This window comes from Daphnia carinata, chromosome 4, assembly GCF_022539665.2.
Source record: "Daphnia carinata strain CSIRO-1 chromosome 4, CSIRO_AGI_Dcar_HiC_V3, whole genome shotgun sequence".
In the NCBI taxonomy this organism is placed as follows: domain Eukaryota; kingdom Metazoa; phylum Arthropoda; class Branchiopoda; order Diplostraca; family Daphniidae; genus Daphnia; species Daphnia carinata.
This window is the reverse complement of record NC_081334.1, coordinates 1618119-1637402: the sequence shown is the minus strand read 5'-3', so window position 1 is coordinate 1637402 and position 19284 is coordinate 1618119. Positions and strand designations below refer to the sequence as shown.

Sequence of the window (19284 nt, the reverse complement as noted above, 5' to 3'; positions counted from 1 at the left end):
TCGTCCCGCCGTCGCCGTCGCCTCGCCCGCCGTCGCCTCGTCTTCTTGGTATTGTGTGTGTTTTGTAATGTTTATTGTTAACTAACCCGTTGGCTGCCACCCACCTTTTATCCCCTTTTTTTTGTAGCTTGACAGGGACGGGCCGCGCTGTTCTGCTCCATGGCTATCTGCCATGGAGTGGAGCAGCGCCACTGCCCAAGATTGGCCGAATGGCCCCTTAGGCAATGCACCATAGGGAATTTCCCTTGATCGATGCGATAGATGAGACCTGGGGTGTGCATTCCCGTAAAGGTCTCATCATCGTATCAGCCCGGCCTACCCGGCCCCCTTGGTCGCTATCCCTGTGATAGCGACGTAGCGACCGTAGTTAAGATGGCGTGGCAGCCAACGGGTTAGTTTTAAGTGTATATATGTATGTATTGTTGTATGTATTATGTGGAACATGTATAGTGGTGGATTGTGGGTGGAAGGAGGGAAAATAAAATGCTTTGTAAGATTATTTATTTATTGCATTTATTTATTTAGTTGTTTTATTGACTGGTATGGGGATCGAACCCAAGTATTCTAGCATGCCAATCAGTAGCTTTACCATTATGCTATCTATAACTTATTAATGTCATGATAGGCATTCCATAATAACCTTGTGTCGAACTTATTTCAACATCCGCATCAAAATTTTAATCAGCCTAGATAAGGACACTCATGGCGCAATGGTAGCGCGCTGTGCTGGAATGCTATAGGTTTGTGGTTCTAGTCCCACACCATTGGACATTGTCCATGGTTGTAAAATGTGTGAAAAATGTACGTTACACAATGTAATGAATGAACACAGCGAACACAGACAAAGAAAGCAACAAATTTTGCAAAAAATATTTTATAAAAAAAATTTTATTGACAATTCTCAGCATATCGGAATTATTTTTGCAACTTTAAAAAGGCACAATAGCCCTTTCAAAAGTTGCCGTCAACCCAGGCAGGGGGAGACACTGCCTTGTTGACCCACCGGGGAGATTACCCGGTGATTGGCTAAGAGAAGCCGGAAGAAGAGCTGAAGATTTGGAACATTTTTACTGGAGCGATTAACCTTTAGTTCGGATTTGTGGGTAGCCACGTCGCCCTCCGTGAACACATCATCGGACTAAGCGGACCCCCACGTCCCCTTTCCGGCCAGAGCCCTCCAAACCTCGGTATATGTTGTTTTTATATATACCGTACAGTAGGGGCATGACCCCCTACGGGCTTATTATGAGTCAAGGGGAAACGGGGCTACAGAAAAGAAGGGAGCCCAGATATGCACTTCAATTTTTAAATAATTAATACCGTAATACGCGGGAATACACAGGCGACTGATGGAGGGAAATTCAATTCCGTACTTCAAATTAATATAACTTTCGTCATCACATCCCAACCAGAAACCTTCGCAGGTTCAATACTGCTATTAATCTAAATTAAGAAAATAAAACATAGATAAGCATGAAACATTCTTATTGATATAGCTTACATGGTACATAAATTCATCATCTGCCACATTCCTGCATATTCCTGGCAGGAGCTTCTAAAAGGCCATGCAGTTGCAAACGATCACCATGGCCAAAACTTGAATACGAAAATTTGGAAGAATTCTTCGTGTTGGCCACAGAAATCTTCCATGAGCTTTCCGATTGGACGTTCCATGCACCATAAAAAACAGAAAGGTTACAAAGCTGGTTGTTTTGATCACTAAACGTTAAGTTAAACAGTGTACCTGGTCTCGGCAGTCTTGACAGCAATTTCCATTATAACCTCATATCACCGCACTTTATGGAAAAAGAATTTGGTAGGCATCAGTTCAGAATAAAAATTGTTGCATTCAAATCTTTTGACAGGTGGGATTTAGGAATGTCGCCTTAGGGAGTGCAAACCGCGATTTTCAAAACCATTAAATGCTGTTAGCCATTGAATGATTGCAGGCTGACACAGGCATTCATTTGGGACATGACTAATGAGCTGCATGGATACAGCTCTTTTTTTTTAAAGTCATCTCCATGATGACATGAATCCCAGCATGTTCTACACATGTATCAGCTTTTAGCAATATATCAATTAAAACAATTAAAATAGTATCACCTTTTAATGTTTTTGACTCCATGATTCGTCTTTGTTGCAATTGGGAAGGCAAGGCAGCTGATCTATGGTGATTTATTCAACACACTTGCTGTAACCATAGTCCCAATGTATCAGCTTTTCTGTCAACAGTAATTTGCTAATACAACATTGACGATTAAAATTAGAAAACTAAACAAACTCGGAGGAAAAGCATTACCAGGGGGGTAACATCTTGCATGTTGACGAAGAATCCTAGGTTTATCATGTACATGGCAGAATATCCACATTGCCTGGATGGCGCAATCCTTTGCGTAATCACACAAATAATAAGTAAAACATATTGAATTGAAACCAAATTTAACTGAATTTTTACCAAACAGCCAGCTAGCACCTCTGAATTCCAAAACTACGCCTACACATTCATATCAAGCCTTTCCAGCATGTCTCACCTTTGGCATTTATTTGCTTTCTGCTGGCATTTGTTTCGGTTGCTTTCGCCATCTACCGACCGGTAGATGGCGATAGCAGTGAAACAGAAAAAAAAGGCCGATATTTTTTTTTGGGGGGTAAAACGGATTGCCATACACAAGCGCCGCAAATAGTAAGGCTGGCATCTGGTAGAAGAAAAGTGAAACATTTATCAATGCGGTGCCTGGGGGTTTACGTCAACCGTAAATATTTTAGCTCTTGCTGGAGATTTATCCTTCCCTATATTGAGTTCTGAACAAAGAAAGCCATCGCCAGTGTACCTAAAGAAATAAACAAAATGATAAACCTCAGACGACTTTTAGTAAAAGATCAGCTCTTTCAGAGCTTCCCATGCTTCATTTTGCTGCTCACGAATTTGTTCTAATTCTTTCTTTCTGAATACGGAGCTACTACTAATGCAACCATATGGCTGGGTTTGATCCATTTCTGTAAACCGCTAATAGTAATTTCGTCCCTTATCAGCGTCCTGCCACCCATGTCTAATTACGTTGCGATTATCCATTTTGTTTAGGAGGATCAAGCATTTCGTACAGATAAACTCTTATCAAATCTAAGTACATAAGTAGCAAGTTGTCAAGCATATCCCAGTTAGACTAAGGGTTTGCATTTTCAGCATTCAAATTGTTACTTAAAATAATCATCAATGGACGTAATAACAAAGTACGGTAATATATCAAGCTGAAACATCAAATATCGGGACTGACTGTTTTACACCAGGCTTGAAAGTTAACGAATGTATACGATTGACGTCTTTTACCAATAGTATTACGTTGGCGCTACACTGCTAACCTAATAACGCTATAAATGAACGACAAAAAAGTGCTTTACCTCTCACATCCATCTATGTTGCGCGATGAAAACTACATTTTATCCAGTGCCTTCAGTGTTGCGTGATGAAAACTACGTTTTGTCCAACCGCCATCTATGTTGCGCAATGGCAACTACAACTTCTCCAACACCATCTATTTACGTGAAGGAAACTACATTCCTTAACGCCATCTAGTTGCGCGCTAAAACTTCCATTAGCTCTAACGCCATCTATTTGGAACGAACGTACTTTTCCTCTACCGCAGCCTAAGTAAAATGAACATTACGTCCAGCACCATCTACGTATAACGTTGATGTACATTACCTGCAATGCAATCTATGCATAACGTAAACGTACATGACCTCTACCAAAGCTTTGTTTTTCTTCGTTCAGGAATAGAACACAACGTAATAACCGGAAATAAATTGTTTTCAAACTTTACCGTCATGGCTTACATGTGGCCAGAGAACCAATTTTTTTTTTTGCTGAGGTCTTTTCTAGATAAATCAATCACTATCCTGACTCCTTCACCAAAAAAAAAGCAGGCAAGAAGCCATACGCTTTCACGTTAAGCGACTAACTGTCCTCCACACTTCACAAAAGCTATATCATAGCAACAACAAGCAAGAGAAAACCAGCTTAAAACGCTGATCCACGACACCAAAGCAACTGCCGGGAAAAAAGCAAGGTGAACCATTACAGGGAAAAGCAAGGTGACTAACATAGGTAGCCATCTGGCGTTGATGGCACAAAGAGAATTTTACCTAGAGAGGTTTCATCAACGACTTCGATGAAACTTGGCTTATTTTCAGCTTACGTGTACAGAGGCTGAACGCTGTAGGAAAAAAAATTCGTAACGCAAAATTCGTTCGAATTTTTAAATCAGATATTTTTTTACTTACCTCCACTATAAAGAATATGCATCCACTCCTAGTTTCAGCAAGCGGACTATGTTCATATCCAATTTAATCTACATAAAACGTTTATCGGCCACATTAAGGATACTTCGTTGAAATATTCTGTTACTCATAAAAAGAATTAAGTAAAAACCTGCCCGTATCCTCCGGATTCGTGTGACTTCATCTTACACAAAAATCCAAGAATGACATATAATTGCATTAAAATATTTTTTCGATGACAAAAGGTAGCGGATTACCTAAGTTCATGATTGGAGTCGATCCAAATCGATTTGAGGAAAACTATCCATAATTGTATTTAGCTTGATTTAACAGATCTTCATGGGCATAGGGAGAGGTAGCTGTAATGTCATCAAGAGCTACCCGAAAATCCTTTAGGCAATCAGTGGCTTTCATGATGGTCTGGTCCAAACCATCTCCTACATGAATAAGCTATATCATTTTATCAGTAGAATGTCTGGGACTCGAATCAGATTAACTCAACTTGAAGGATCAAGGTGCTAAGGCTGGGCTTCAACAAAGTGGTGGCGCTCTTAGGGCAGCTGTCGAATCATAATTGGTAATGAATATCTTCCACGGATTACACAAATCGTCGCTGCATGTATCTGTGATGAAAGTTTATAAAGACAATAGTTTTGGTCACTTAACATAAAGGTAGAAATTTACCCAGTATTGGTAGTCTCCGACAAACCCTCACATCCACTCATATTACGGAGAAAGATATCTATGGGCATCACTTCAAAATAAAAACTGTAAGAAATAAAACCCTTGGCAGTGTGATCTAGCAATGTAGGGGCAAATTATGAACGTCCACACCATTAGCCATTCCTTTGCCAATCAAGGCTTGCTGGCCAACACAGGCAATCATTTGAGATACATTAATGTAAGTACCTTTGACCTGCTTTGTATATGACTAATGGATGATACTTGGATGCTGCTTTTTTTCACATATCTTTCCTGCCTAGTCCTGAACACCAGAAAGTTCTATTCATGCATCAGCAATTTAAGAGACATATTCAATAGAATACATAATATTGCACTACCTTTTAACATCTCTTATTCTGATGATACTTCTTCATTGTAATATTCATTGCAATCATAATTCAATGTATTCTTGCTACAGATGTGAGCAAGAACCAATGCTCTCTCAGGCAAAGGGTCCCTGTTACTTACTACTGGTTGCTGGTATCAATCACAGATTAGATGGTCTAACTAGTCGATGTTCTAAGAACCTTCGTAAAAGAAGCCACGCCCCACTCCTTGCAAGTTGCAAGTCAAGATTCTTAAGGGCTTCCCAGGGGCTTAATCGGGCTCGCTTCCCCCGACTTGTCTGCACCACGCGGAGATCTGATGCACTACGGTCCAAAGCTCTGTCCTCTCCTAGTCAAATATTCGCTAGGTGCAGGGCAATCGGAGGGAGTGTTGTTTGTGAATTTGACTACAGTTCGTATAGGAGTAGTCAAACCATCCAATTTCAGTCTGCTGGTCTATATTTCATGATTAGGGCTCGGCCCCGATCGTCTTTGATCGGGGCAAACCGCGGTTTTTCATTTAAAAATCGTCAAACCGTCGGTTCGGTTTGGCCATTTTTGACTGCGGTTTGGTTTTCGGTTTGCAACTGGGCCAAACCGGTTTGAACCGCCATTAAAATTTTTTTTGAAATTTTGCTAAAATTTAAAATCAAATAATTATCATTAATTGTTGTGAGCGTAATGGCGGTCAGCAAATTGTTATGAATCACATTTCCGATCAGACTTGTAGGAATCGCGTTCGAAAATCGGTCGATCTCTCCGCCATCTAGCGACAAAATTTGTTACTGATGTACTGTCCCGCAAATCCGCGGTGCAAACCGTAAAACCGCGGTGCAAACCATGCAAAACCGCGGTTCAACCGGTTTGAGAAAAACAACAAACCGAACCGCACCGGTTTGACCTTTTTAAAAAAAAAAACACGCGGGTCGGCCAAAATCGTGCCCGATCGTCGCGGGGCCGAGTCCTATTCATGATTTACGACCGTAAGTCCGTAACCTAGGATATTTGCGATCTCGCAACCGTGTAAGAAATACAGAGAAAACATTAGACAGTTGGACAATAACGAAAGTTCTTTTTTAAGAAAAACGTTTGTGTAAAAATGTCTTCTTCAAAAATAGTTCCTATCCTTTCTACAGCGGGAGCGATTCCTGTTAAAAATGACAAAGGAGAAATCTCTATGCAAAAGGTGAAAGTCAATCGCTATGTATCAGGCAAACGACCAGACTATGCTGCTACTCATTCTTCTTCAGACGATAGTGACGATGAAGAGTTTATCAGACCAAGAAAGCAGCCAAGAGGAAGAAGAGAAGAAGAAAGGTGGTCATTTCTTATATAAATAAATGAAGACTACTAAAACTTTCCTCTCTTTGTAGTCCTGAACATGAGTGGGAGGATATGCCAGATATTCCTATCAGTGCGCAAAGTGATAGAAGATTGAAACGTCTTCAAAACAGAGAATTTGATGAACATAGGATTGAAAGACACAGGCACATTCATGAACCCGAGATTATGGGGACCGAGGAAGAAGAAGCATCACCACAATTGGAAGATACTGTAAATGATGGTGAAATTAATTTTAGCAGAAATGCCCGAAGGTGGGAATCTAGTGAGGAAGAAGATGAGGTAGAAGACCTTGATGAAGATGATATTGAACGTCGAAGATTGATTGCAAGGCAGAAGGCTGTAATTAAACAGCAAGAAGAAGTAAATAAAAAACTATAAAAGTCAACTACATTTTAATCTAAAGTTTTTCTGCAGGAGTTGTTGGCTAGAGAAGAAGAGAAAGAAAGTGAAGAAGAGGAAGACGATGAAGCTTCTGAATATGAAGAATACACAGGTCTGACCTCATGGCTCAAAAAAAAAATAAAAATCTAACAAAAAAATATATTTTTTCAAATTTAGATTCAGAAGAAGAAACTGGTCCAAGATTAAAACCCATTTTTGTTAGTAAGAAAGAACGAATAACCATAGCCGAAAAGGAAAAAGAATTACAGAAACAAAAACTTATGGAACTTGAGTCCAAAAAGCTGGCAGAAGAACGTCGGCGTTACACTTTAAAGGTAATTTTCAGTTCCATCCTATTTTCATTAGTAAACTATTGACAAATTTACAGGTCGTGGAAGAAGAAGTACGCAAAGAAATGCAGGCTAAAGACGAAAAAGATCTTGAATCGGGAATATTGTCTGTATTGACAGATGCAGAAGATGAAGAACTCGAGTACGAAAGCTGGAAATTACGAGAACTTAAACGAAATAAGCGAGATCGCGATGAACGAGAAGCGGAAGAGAAGGAGAGACAAGAAATTGAACGTATTCGTAGTATGACTGAAGAAGAACGGCGGCTGGAATTCAAGAACAACCCGAAGCAAGTCACCAACAAGGCACCAAAGGGCAAATACAAGTTTCTACAGAAGTATTACCACCGCGGTGCATTTTACCTGGTAAATCTATGTTTAAATGATGTGAAAGTATGGAAAATAATCGCATGTTTTCTTGCACAAAAAGGATGAAGACAAGGAAGTTTTCAAACGTGACTTTGCAGTACCCACCCTTGAAGATCATTTCGATAAAACCGTTCTACCTAAAGTGATGCAAGTTAAAAACTTCGGTCGAAGTGGCCGAACCAAATATACACATTTGGTGGATCAAGATACATCACAACCTGACGCTCCATGGGCCACTCATACTGCTCAGAACTTGAAATTCTACACTCAGCATGCAGGCGGTGTGAAGCAAATATTCGAAAGGCCAGCACTGAAGAAAAAGAACACGAGTACCTGATATTTACACCGTTTGCTATTCAAAATCTCCCAATGACGTTGTCTTAACTGTGAAATATTATGGTCGATAAATGCGAATCAATAAACCGCTATCAATTTCTAGATGTCAAACAGTCCAAGAAATCTCAGTTTGCATTGCACAAGTTAGCGGAGTAAAGGTGCTAGGCTGTATAACACGCATGTGTAATCATTTTATATGTTCAGATTTTAAAAGTTTAGTGTGCATTAGTCCAGTACTGTTTGTTATGTAGAAGCATTGGACTTTTTCCAACAATAGCCAAGTTTACAAAGCGTATTTCTGTTCTAGCCAACGAAGCAGTTTCAAACCAGAGCAATCCAACTGCCGCATAAATTCAAGCCATTGACATGGATAGTGGTCAACTTCTTTGACGTCTTCGCTCCAGTTACACTCACTAATATCGTTGGTTTGTTTTTAACTTTTTAAAAATCTTTACTACGCTTTTACAAGTGCAGACATAGTCCGCAAAAGTAAAAAAAGGAAATAACTAAACTGCTATCTAACAAAATGTCATAAGATTACGGTAAAATCAACGCGATAAAGAACCAATGTACAGTATGTTGCAGAAGAATGTCAGTTTCCCGTTTTGTTTTGCCTACCTACATATTTTTCTGTTTAACATACTGTTCATGTTTCCACCTCTAACAAGTTTTTTGTAAAAATGAAAAAGCTTGATTATGATAAACATAACGCTGTTTTGCGGTTCGTCTTTCATCGTGAAATGTTTCAGTTTGCGGAAAAAACGGTTCGGCTTCTTCAAATACAGTTTAATAGTTAAACAGCATCATCAAAACAACCTGTTAGTTGGTTCTACGACGGCGTAGAGGGGAGATTGTGATCAGAAAAACCGGCTTGGGGCAATTCATCGACTTCCGGCAACCTAAAAAAAAAAGCTATGTGTACATAAATTTGTTTGCCTTGCAACATTTCATAATTCTGACGCTAGAGACCGCTACAGAAACTGGATGGGGCCACTTCTAATTCCATGCCATCGTTTCTAGGCATCGTTAAAACACATTTTGAGCTTTTGAATACATAAACAAATTCTCGTGATCTCAGATAGTCAAATAAGTATACCAAGAAGGTTATGTCGAGCTCCATGTTTTTGAAAATGGAATATGAATAGATTGGCGGTTGAGGATCGTTCGAAGTCACTACTCACAAGTCACAACATAACTTGGGTGGGCGGTTTAGCTTGACAGACAAAAATATACTGCTGATGTGTGATTGCCAACACCACTGATGTTGCCTATTTTGAAAATCATTGTTAGCAATACTTCTTATAAAAAAATTATGACTGAGAAATTCCAGTAGCAAATAAAATGTTAGTTATGTATACATTTATTTGGTAAATACAACTACTTCAAGAGGAATGTGTTGAAAACCGCCCGTTTCCTTCGGACGCCGACAGAGTAAAGTCGAAAGAGGAAAAGCCATCTGGTGAGATGCTAGGAGTACTCTTCTGTGCGTTCATTACATTGGAAGGCCCTGGTTTTTTTTGGATCTACTAAAGACTCGCAAAGATATCGGGAAGACCGGGTCGGGTGTTTGGGCGGCTAACCAAAGTGACAGGTGCCTTTTTATCTGGAGGAGCATAGAAATTTATTTATTTCCCTCATTTTCAACGCCCTTCCATCGATTCTTTAGTGTTCACGTCAGTAACAAATTAGTGTCTGTGCAAATAACGACTCCAATTCATAGGAATGCCTTCGAAATTACTTCCGTATTACAGCTAAAATTACAGAAAACGTCATTGTTAAGTCTACATCGAAAGTAAGTGAAAACCCTTATGTGGTAAAACCACATAATCATATATCAGCTGGGTGATTGTGACAAGGTCATTTTAAGCTTGCTTGTGTCTTTTTTCATAATTGCTTGTTACCACAAATGTTATCGCAGAGTCACAACTAGTTTGACATGTCTGTTGTTGAGTCTTGAATCAACTTACATAGTGACCGTGATAATCACCATTTTCTTCTTCTCTAACTCAACGTTTGTTTTTGTAAACACAGCTTTTTAGTGAGTTGATTAAGGAGAATGGGAAAAATACTGTCAAAAATATTCGGAAACAAGGAAATGAGGATACTCATGCTGGGTCTTGATGCAGCTGGGAAAACAAGTGAGATTAAGAATTTCATGTCATATCTAATCACCAGTTTCATATTTTTATTTTCATTATATTCTTTCTTCACAGCAATATTGTACAAGCTGAAATTAGGACAGTCAGTCACAACAATTCCTACCGTTGGATTCAATGTTGAAACTGTAACATATAAGAATGTTAAATTCAATGTCTGGGTAAGCTATCTCCTTTTGCCCTCACTCAACAAATTTACAAACTTAAACTAAAAATGAATCATTTTTGCAGGATGTTGGTGGGCAAGATAAGATCCGCCCACTGTGGCGACACTATTACACTGGCACACAAGGGTTGATATTTGTCGTGGACTGTGCAGACAGAGATCGGATTGACGAAGCTAGGCAAGAACTCCATAGGGTCATTAACGATCGTGAAATGCGAGATGCAATCATTCTCATTTTTGCAAATAAACAAGACCTCCAGGATGGTGAGTATCTTCAAGCTGTGGTAGTTGTCCAAGAATCTGAAATAATTCTTGACATTCTCGTTTTTTAGCCATGAAACCACACGAAATTCAAGAAAAACTGGGTCTGACGCGCATTCGTGACAGGAACTGGTACGTCCAGCCAGCATGTGCCACAACAGGCGACGGCTTGTATGAAGGACTAACGTGGTTAACATCCAATCACAAATCGTAATGAAGACCACTGCGTTCAAGTGCTGTGTATAAGAAAATTCAACAAGGTCGTGAGGGCGTAGAGGAAAGATTTAGGAAACAATAACTGAGACTATATGTTTGAAGATGGCAACCTACTGTAATAGTGTGGTTGCCAAAAGTGCGCTATGGCATCAAATAATTAATATCGTACCGGACGCGAGAGCAACCCACAATTACTTCTAAACAAGAAAAAAAAAATTTTAATATTGTGGGATCTGTTCTTACCAAGCCCACAACACGAGCTCTTCCAAAATTGTTGTGCTGATGAAAAAAACTTGACGACGACGACAAATCCTCCCTTTTCTGTTTCAACTTTGGGTTGTATTGCATAATTGCATTTGTTTGATTCCCGCGTCCGTTTATGTTTTACTCTTTTCATAATCGATTGTTTCCCTCCCATCCCCTGTTATGTGTAATTTTTGCTCCCAACTTTTTCAACCATTCCCCCCAGAGCCCCAAGTTCGGCCTCCTCCTCCAACTCTTTCTCCCCATTTTAATCCCTACCCATTTTTTTACTCAATTGCATTAGAATGTTGAATCTAGCCCAAGTGTGTAGATGTGTACGATGAATGCGCGGTAAAAAATTTTTGCTTGTACCTAAGTAAATATAATTACATACTTTGTTCCAGTTTCCATTTTACCTAAGCCGAACTTGCTAAACTCCCTCGATTACTCAGTCGTCGTCCAAAGGAATAACCGCCGACTCTTTGACACTGCCCATAATAATACATGGATCTATGACATGTCAAAAGCTGATTTTGTAGGTCATTTCTATCATAATACCGCCTGATGAAAAGAAAATTAGGACGAGTCATTCGCAGGAAGCACGGGTTTTCGAATCGTCTGTTTGTAACTACCGTTACAATGACAAAGTTCAGCTTTCCACTGTCCTCATTTTAAAACTTGAACCATTCTCCTATCAATGAAGAAGGATGGTCTGTAGTGCGTTTGTCCGTTAACATAAAATAACCCTTCAGGGACAATTAGTGGTGACGCATAGTATATTCCGCGAGCAGAAGGTCCAACGGTTCAAGCAGAGAAATCCCACTTGGGACGGCGTGCTTCTTTTTCTGTTGACAAGTTGTCACCAGCAACGTTTCTCCTCTCGCTGATGCCTGCGCTGAAAGATTCCGCAACGTTCGTCCGTTCGCTAGGCATACTTCTGCGTGCCGTGGCGGATGAACTGTTACTATAATAGTCCATCGAAGCTGGCGGTGCAATTTCGGCTCCTCGGCTGGGTACTGATCGCCATCTAGATGAAGGTGCTGATAACTGAGGATCGTCCGTCTCTCCGGGAGGCATTAAGTTGTCATCGTTTTCTTCGTCAATATCTTCTTCACGTTTATTGGAAGATGATGGCTGAGTGCCCGGACAGGGAAACTGCATCTTCCTAATAAACGCTAATCCTGCGATAATGGACTCCTCACTCATAATCGGATTAGTTTTCGTGGCCGACTCCTGATGCTTGGCGAACTTCCTTGGCCTTGACGTATCATTCTCCGTAAAGGCGGAAGGAGGCGCAAATTCTTGTTTTCGCTCTTCTCGTTTCCTCTCAACCCAGCTGTGCTGACTCATAACTGCAGTATTTAATAAATACCAGAAGTGTAATGCAATGTTTCCATTATTATCGTATAGGACAAATATGTTACCAGGTTTCTTAGGGACTGGAACACCTTCTTTGCCAAAATCCCAAGGTCTGATTTTGGCAGACTGGGGCAATCCTCCGGCAGCCAATTTTCTCATTTTATCTTCTGTCTCTTTGGCACTGTCCACGACAGGAGGAGCTTCAGGCTCTGCGGGGAGGGTGTCGGTAGCCGTTTAGGTTCTTCTTCTACAAATATAACAAAAAAAAAAAAATAAACAAATTATAGTCATTTAGAGCCCATTAAAATCTCACGCTTCTTACTGAGAGGAGGTAATCCCAATTTCTGTCGCTTACGATCCCGGACTTTTTTTAAACGCGCTTCCAATGCTGACTGTTTATCCAAAGAAGTTTGCGCCGTCTGCGCGCGAGCCATCTCTGTCTGTTTCCTAATTCTTTCCAATTCTTCCATTTGCTTTGCACGTTCCTCTTCATCCTTTGAAAATGAATAGAAACCCACACCATGCTGTCGCGCCTCTGTAAACACCGAAAACAATCAAATCAAGACAAAATTCTATTAACAACATTTCCAAATTCTGCATGCCACTAACAAACTTGAAAACAGTTAGCTAGCCGTACGTAACGAATTGAATGGCTATTCGAAAGTTACAAAACAATTCGCCTTGTGATAAACAATGGAACGGAATTTCCGCCTACGGACAAGCGTTACTTTCAATTTTCATCACGGAAAACGATGGAACGAATAGTGGGAAGACAACAAAGAAACGAATAAAATAAATATAAACATATTCGCAAAAAAAAAAGAACTCCCCACCAACTAAGGCCTTTGATACTTGTAATTAAACGGATATGCGTGGGAACTCCACCCGATATCATCCACTCGACGCTTTTGTACTCGCTGACACAAAAGGGTAAATAGAGAACTTTTTTCCTCGGCAGATGTAGCAGTGGCAATTATCCCTTTCTCATTCTTTTGTCGCCGTCAATTAAGCTCGATTGACAGTGGGCGTCAGTCCGCGGAAGGTATGCAGGAGATAAAACAGAAGTGAAAACCCCATCTATTATGCAAACCGCAGAGAGCAGCAAAGGAAAGAGGAAAAAGAGAGAGAACGGGGATGATAGGGGGATAGAGAGAGCGAGAATTGAATCGATCGAGCAACAAAGTTGAGCAAAATACTCTAAAAGGTGAGAATGGATGAAAATACCCGTTCTGGTCTCTTCAAGTCGTGACGCACTCGTGCGCTTATTCAGAAACCCCTATTCATGAAGGTGTCTTCCAGATGTTTTTCGTCTGGACAACGGAGAGAAAAGAAAACATGTTGCAACCGGTTGTTGTCAACCATCGTCGACGATATGCAAAGTGTACAGCATAATCAGGAACGACGGAAGGGCGACTGTAGCAATGAAGGGAGCCTAGTTGTCTCGGTTGCCGCTCAGAACAGCTATAGATGCGACAGAGAACGGATCGTCCAACCAGCAACTGTGCCCACGTAAACAAAAGGGAAAAAAAAATGGTTATGGGGTTTTTCAGTTGTTTGCTACTCGCCGCTACCACTTTCTGCGTTACAAGACAAGGCAAGTGAATTCGGTTCGCTTAGTTTATCCTTGAACGAACGTCCGGCCCTAGGAATTAAACGTGTTTTCACTCAACTCCCTTTTTCAGTTGATTAACGTCAAGAGCCCTTTCCTTAAACGCACAACTACTTCCTGTCCACTTCATTACACCCATGTCATAGAAATCCTTTTCAAGAAATGAACGACCGCTCGAGTCAAATTGGGTGCCTGATTTTTAAAAAACTGTAATTTTTTTTTTCCTGACAGCTTTTGGTTTGGAATGCGCTGTCTGCCTGCCGTCAGATGAGAATGCCTCCATAGCTAAAGAGATTCAACGTCTCTTCCTCGATGACCCATCCACTTTGGTCGGCTGTAATCAAACCATTGGATCGGATGAGAGTGCTATTGTAAAAACTTGTCCGCCTGGCAGCTTGAGTTGCCACATCCAAAAAACTAGTAAGTACGATTAATCATAGACTCTGCGTGTAGGTCTGAATTTCGAACTACAATAGGGTCACAATTTAAATAAAATTATGCGTAATAGAATGCCATAAGATGACGATGACCTTATAAATGTTATGTGAAATGACCGGTTCGCTCCATATAAGATATTCACTAGATACGCATCAATTTTTGGAGTTGGAAACAGGGAACTCATGACCTTTACGTTATGTCGTCCTTTTCAGAAGAATGGACTGCTAAAACCTGTTCCAAAATTTCAGTTGACGACTGTAAAACTGCCAATCGTGTGAAGTATTGCTATTGTAAAACAAACCGCTGCAATATGCAAAACTATACAATTTCAACGACAACAACTGGCTCTACTATGCAAATGACGGAATCCACAACCATTGCTACTTTAAGTACTAGTCCGGCTGATGAACCGTACCATACAACGCCACGATTGCGACCAAAAGATCCAGCCAAATCGGAATCGAAGAAACGTCAATCAGACTGTTGGTCGGTGTTGTCATCGTTACTGATGTTATACTCTTCCATACAATTTTTTTAAATCGGACTAATCTTTATCGACAAAATGTACAAATGTTAACTAACTGGTTCAAAATCCATCAACTTCTGTTTGTAACGACGGGAAATTAATTGGCTAACTTTAACCTCACGTTGATACAACCAGGCGAATGGAAACAAATACAGTCATGCTTTGTAAACGTTGGTTTCTAGTTTGTCTATCAATTGTTTTTAATTGGTAGAGTAAATGACCCTACCTTGATAAAGGATGTCTTGATAGTGCACTTTATTTTTCTGTCTATTTTTCTCCTCTTCTTCTTCCCACAGTTGTCGCTGACGTTTCCGGGCTTCTTCGTCTAGACCTGATATGTTCTGGGGATCCTCACCGGAATTTTGTTCGCTAGAAGGCACGAAATTTCCATATGAAGTAGATGTTGGTGAGGCAACTGGCTGCTTGTTAAGCTCTGCATCCCGTTGCTGAAAAACAGCTAAATCTTTTTTGAGGCATCTTCTAGTTCGCCCGAATGAGTCCACATAGTCAACCCTGCAAATATTAATATGGACGGTGAACAAGAACTAGTAGATTCATCTCCATACATGAGTTGGAATTACCATTCTTCATCTGGATTAGCAGCTGTGTATTCTTTCTCTCCCGCTTCATCAGATGAGGAGGTTTCTTCTTGGACATTACTTGACTTTACTTTCTGGGTTTGCCTTTCTGTAATAGTGTGTTGAACGACTTTTTGTTGGAAGTCTACAAGAAAGAATGACTGATCTTCAGAAATTGTTTCTTCATCTAAAAGAGCTTTGTCTCTGGATAGTCGTTCATATAGCTTGGCCTTCTCCTCAAGTATAACTCTTGACTGAAAACAAAATGTAACTTGTATAATTTTTAAATCAATAACAATAAGAAACAATATGAAAGGCTAATAATAACAAGCTATATTACCAAAAATTTTTACCTTATCTAAAGTTGGCTGATCTTCATCTTTTTGTTCTTCATCACGCTTAGCTCGAGCTTCAACACCACTATTCTGTTTTACAACTGCTGTTTTTTTTGTCGATCGATTCCTAATGGTTTGAAACCCATCTTGTTTTACCTTTTGAATTTGGCTTTGTTTGTTCAGTAACTCGGCTTTCAAGGCAACCAACTATTTAATGTACGAAAACTGTTCACCTGAATTTGTTTCATATATATTGAGAGTAATGAACATTTACCGAGCTTGATGATATTTCTATCTTCTTCGGACCCTTTTTCAATCCCGATTCCATGCTTGCTTGAAATTAAAGAAACAGTGAGAAACCTAATTTCACACTTAAATGTTGACGTTTTGCTTCGTATTCAAACGCCATCTACGTTTGAGCTAGACCACTGTATTTTTAACACGTGTTATTAAAGATGGGGGATAATTCTCGGAACCCTTTGTTGTATCAAAACGAAAATCAAACATAATAGCAAAATGTTATTTTAGTGAACAGTCTTAAGTTACAAGCGCCTTTCCTTGGTAAAGGTAAAAAATTACATTTATTTTTACTCCAACGCATACCGCCCAATTTACACAAACCTTGAGACGATTAAGGGGGCGGTAGGACCCAAATTTGTGAAAATGTGTAACCCAGCCCTTTATTTACTTAAGTATCTTTATTTCTTTAAAATGTAACAGACCTTTTTGTAGATATAACTCAGAATATGACATATTTTCTTTTGGAAAATCTCTGAAGTAGAGAACAAAAGGTGTAACAGTGCCTTTCTCACATTCATTTTAAGGGCGGAATTTTCGTCTTTGAGTTTCCTTCTTTTTTTGAAGGGGGAGGGGGGTTCAAATTTTTTCGATCGTTTGTGTTGAGAGGTAGCCTGTTGTCTTCTGTGAATAGTGTCTACGCAATATCTGGTCATAAAAGCGGCTTTACTATTACATGGATGGAAACATTCTTGTGATACGTAATATAAACGTAAGAGGCTGAAGTGCAAGGTCTAAACTACTTGCAACTGCAATATTGTCAGTTACCAAGCACCAAAGTCTCATGAACTAACGACCTTGACAACCCAAACTGAACACTGGCATACTCGTCTTTGCTGCTTATGTTGATATCACCACATACATATATCCAGCAGTAAAAACAAAGTTCGGAGCAAAGTTCCTTCATGCTCGGGACTTGAACGATTGAAGTACTAATCTCCGTTCCTGTGCTGTTTTGAAATTCTTGATGGACAGGATGGATAGTAGAGAACACATTGTTGCAGGCATTTCTCAGTCCAACGAAGTATGCTGCAGCTATCCAAGTAAGTGCCGTTTGATTCGCACGTGTGATAGAGGCAGCGTGAGGGTCGTCGACGTATAGTTTTCTTGCAATGGCAACTCATTCCATCAACCTGTTATCTTTACAAGGTTTTACAGCTGTTGGTTTAATGCCACCACGAATGGCGAAACTGTATGCAACAATTGAAAATGTATTTAATACCATCCCTGTTATTCGAGAACACTCAAGTTCAACACTGATGACGTTGCTATCTTCGCCATACAGACTATCCTATGGAATGCTTAAGTATATACCCACTATTTCATTTTGATTTTCTAATCTCATTTGATTCAGTAACCCGCAAGGAATGTTCAAAGCAACGTCACGAACAATCTAACTAAATACCTCATAACAAATCCGCTTCGTGTGATGACCAACTTCAATGGAACTCGAACTGCTACAGAGAACGTTTTCTCCCTTACTCGGTCTATTTTTGAATTACTGGATGGCCTGAGATTTTCTTTTACGTTTGTAAGGACAGTTTATAATACGTGCATCTACAGAGGACTAATCAGTGCTATAATTCTATCGCCATTCCCTAGACCGGAGGATCGCGTCAAGAAGCATGTACCGTCACCCATGTGAATCAGTTAGCTAATCAGTTACAACAATTGGCAGAAAACGTCGCCAATCTTCAAGCAACTAACGAAGCATTTAGATCAAAGAGCCAGGAAGAGAATCTTTTAGTGGAATTGGTCGACATGAAGGGTTATCTTGAATTATTGGTAGGCTTTAACGTGTTGTAACTATAAAGTGAAATGATTTTCTATGTTGTTTGAAATTAGTATCAGCAACTGAAAAACGAAGAACAAAAAAAGCTTCAGATAGAGGAAGAAAACTATATCTTACGACAGTCGATCGGCAAGTATTCTACGAATGAAGGGTTGACAAGCTGGGATGTACCTGTCAAACGGGAATCAGATGGGGCTAGCGATAGGCTGAGCAACAGTTACGGCACGAAGTCTTCTGCCAGGATCAACATGACATGTCTAGTAAATCTTTAAATAAAATCTATATAAATATATATAAAATCTAGTAAATTTATCCTGGCCAACGCATGCCATGCAAGCATCCACCGTTCTGACTTAAGTACCATTGAAATGTATAGGAGTCTGCAGGCAAAAATCCTCCGGCTTCAATTGAGACTTCCATGGATGAATTCGGGCTTAAACTAAGCTATTTGTATGACGATGGCAGCATTGCATGGGCCAGACCACCCAAAAATGGAGATACCATCCTTTTTACATTTCACCAACCGGTTCTTTTAAAAAAGTTTGACATGACCATTTCTATGCAACTCAGTTTCAATTCTAAATTGGCGTTGGAATTTAGATTTAAAATCGGAACTGGCCATTTCGAATACCCCACAAACAAACTGACTGGAGCCACAATAGAAATTCTGCTAACAACTTCGGAAATGGAGATGAAAAGTTTCGTCGTCACCCCAGATGACTATCTCGTTATCGGTACAGCAGACCTGTAAATTGAGTTAAGTTTGTCATTTCACAATTTCGACCGCAACATGCGGCAGGACAATTTGACCAATCAGGTTTAGCAGAAGGGATTATCGACTGGCATTCTTTGGGAACCGTTCAACGTTTACGTGTTAAACTTCATCGTGACCATCAGGAATGGATCATCTTTAGCGAGGTACTAAAACTTAAAAAAAGAAATTTCGAAATAAAATATTGGTAAAACACTTGCAAAAGCGACTAACTGCCGATTGCGTAGTTGTTATTTGAAGCAGTGCCGCTAAACGGTGAAATGAGTTCGTCGGAAGAAGATTTTGAAAGCTGGTGAGACAACTAGAGAAAAACCCTGAAACAAAAGTTAAGAATTGTTACTTGAATTTCGTTGTTGTTGAAGAAGAATCCTTGAGAAAGTGAGGAATTACGTATAGAAAAAAAAAAATGTGGAATAAAAAAAAATTG

General features: G+C 39.8%; 5 protein-coding genes and 2 long non-coding RNA genes across 15 annotated transcripts; 4 read left to right on the top strand and 3 right to left on the bottom strand.

Moving 5' to 3' along the window:
- Positions 1-1750: 1750 nt before the first annotated feature.
- On the bottom strand, positions 1751-5737 carry LOC130695338 (uncharacterized). Of its 7 annotated transcripts, none has more exons than XR_009420778.1 (11): positions 5343-5737; positions 4966-5283; positions 4784-4904; positions 4539-4731; positions 4433-4465; positions 4285-4352; positions 3403-4217; positions 2459-2834; positions 2303-2390; positions 2107-2242; positions 1751-2049 (listed from the first exon to the last, which is right to left on the bottom strand). It is a non-coding gene; the product is annotated as an uncharacterized LOC130695338 (long non-coding RNA). The 7 variants fall into 7 exon arrangements; XR_009420779.1 differs by having other exon boundaries at positions 4539-4904; positions 4966-5049; positions 5191-5283; XR_009420776.1 differs by having other exon boundaries at positions 4539-4904; positions 4966-5035; positions 5191-5283.
- Positions 5738-6366: 629 nt separating this feature from the next.
- Positions 6367-8213, top strand: LOC130695333 (microfibrillar-associated protein 1-like). The gene is made up of 6 exons (XM_057518464.2): positions 6367-6647; positions 6704-7034; positions 7089-7167; positions 7233-7390; positions 7444-7770; positions 7835-8213. Exons 1-6 carry the CDS (start codon positions 6430-6432, stop codon positions 8108-8110), a joined length of 1389 nt encoding a protein of 462 aa, XP_057374447.1. The 5' UTR covers positions 6367-6429; the 3' UTR covers positions 8111-8213.
- Positions 8214-8392: 179 nt separating this feature from the next.
- Positions 8393-9546, bottom strand: LOC130695344 (uncharacterized). Its single transcript, XR_009002361.2, has 3 exons — positions 9468-9546; positions 9206-9377; positions 8393-9008 (listed from the first exon to the last, which is right to left on the bottom strand). It is a non-coding gene; the product is annotated as an uncharacterized LOC130695344 (long non-coding RNA).
- Positions 9547-9549: 3 nt separating this feature from the next.
- LOC130695323 (ADP-ribosylation factor 6) lies at positions 9550-11086 on the top strand. Of its 2 annotated transcripts, none has more exons than XM_059495030.1 (5): positions 9550-9922; positions 10162-10247; positions 10323-10426; positions 10497-10695; positions 10764-11086. In XM_059495030.1, the coding sequence occupies exons 1-5, from the start codon at positions 9918-9920 to the stop codon at positions 10904-10906; spliced, it is 537 nt and encodes a 178-aa protein (XP_059351013.1). In that variant the 5' UTR covers positions 9550-9917; the 3' UTR covers positions 10907-11086. The 2 variants fall into 2 exon arrangements, with proteins under 2 accessions (XP_059351013.1, XP_057374434.1); XM_057518451.2 differs by having other exon boundaries at positions 9551-9901; positions 10141-10247.
- A 456-nt stretch (positions 11087-11542) lies between these two features.
- LOC130695331 (coiled-coil domain-containing protein 174-like) lies at positions 11543-16418 on the bottom strand. The gene is given in 8 exon segments (XM_057518462.2): positions 11543-12503; positions 12576-12729; positions 12732-12757; positions 12824-13045; positions 15310-15596; positions 15665-15915; positions 16015-16203; positions 16271-16418. Coding segments are annotated over 8 exon segments (1731 nt in total). The 5' UTR covers positions 16325-16418; the 3' UTR covers positions 11543-11955.
- On the top strand, positions 14026-15252 carry LOC130695317 (uncharacterized). The gene is made up of 3 exons (XM_057518442.2): positions 14026-14104; positions 14351-14539; positions 14770-15252. The coding sequence occupies exons 1-3, from the start codon at positions 14041-14043 to the stop codon at positions 15093-15095; spliced, it is 579 nt and encodes a 192-aa protein (XP_057374425.2). The 5' UTR covers positions 14026-14040; the 3' UTR covers positions 15096-15252.
- A 538-nt stretch (positions 16419-16956) lies between the features above and the next one.
- Positions 16957-19274, top strand: LOC130695305 (uncharacterized). 2 transcript variants are annotated; one of them, XM_059494829.1, is made up of 9 exons: positions 16957-17336; positions 17443-17599; positions 17671-17824; positions 17896-18078; positions 18139-18345; positions 18462-18625; positions 18686-18819; positions 18885-19003; positions 19085-19274. In XM_059494829.1, exons 1-9 carry the CDS (start codon positions 17261-17263, stop codon positions 19151-19153), a joined length of 1263 nt encoding a protein of 420 aa, XP_059350812.1. In that variant the 5' UTR covers positions 16957-17260; the 3' UTR covers positions 19154-19274. The 2 variants fall into 2 exon arrangements, with proteins under 2 accessions (XP_059350812.1, XP_057374409.1); XM_057518426.2 differs by having other exon boundaries at positions 16959-17336; positions 17659-17824.
- The last annotated feature ends 10 nt before the right edge of the window (positions 19275-19284 follow it).

Bases quoted from the DNA above. Each gene is read 5' to 3' on its own strand.
- LOC130695333 (XM_057518464.2), top strand. From the start codon at position 6,430: ATGTCTTCTTCAAAAATAGTTCCTATCCTTTCTACAGCGGGAGCGATT. The intron at 6,648-6,703 runs GTGGTCATTTCT...CTCTCTTTGTAG, and splicing joins GGAAGAAGAGAAGAAGAAAG to TCCTGAACATGAGTGGGAGG. The intron at 7,168-7,232 runs GTCTGACCTCAT...TTTCAAATTTAG, and splicing joins TGAATATGAAGAATACACAG to ATTCAGAAGAAGAAACTGGT.
- LOC130695323 (XM_059495030.1), top strand. The intron at 10,427-10,496 runs GTAAGCTATCTC...TCATTTTTGCAG, and splicing joins ATGTTAAATTCAATGTCTGG to GATGTTGGTGGGCAAGATAA. The intron at 10,696-10,763 runs GTGAGTATCTTC...CTCGTTTTTTAG, and splicing joins TAAACAAGACCTCCAGGATG to CCATGAAACCACACGAAATT.
- LOC130695317 (XM_057518442.2), top strand. From the start codon at position 14,041: ATGGTTATGGGGTTTTTCAGTTGTTTGCTACTCGCCGCTACCACTTTC. The intron at 14,105-14,350 runs GCAAGTGAATTC...TTTTCCTGACAG, and splicing joins TTTCTGCGTTACAAGACAAG to CTTTTGGTTTGGAATGCGCT. The intron at 14,540-14,769 runs GTAAGTACGATT...CGTCCTTTTCAG, and splicing joins TTGCCACATCCAAAAAACTA to AAGAATGGACTGCTAAAACC.
- LOC130695305 (XM_057518426.2), top strand. From the start codon at position 17,261: ATGGACAGGATGGATAGTAGAGAACACATTGTTGCAGGCATTTCTCAG. The intron at 17,337-17,442 runs GTAAGTGCCGTT...TATCTTTACAAG, and splicing joins AGTATGCTGCAGCTATCCAA to GTTTTACAGCTGTTGGTTTA. The intron at 18,626-18,685 runs GTTTGACATGAC...GTTGGAATTTAG, and splicing joins CAACCGGTTCTTTTAAAAAA to ATTTAAAATCGGAACTGGCC.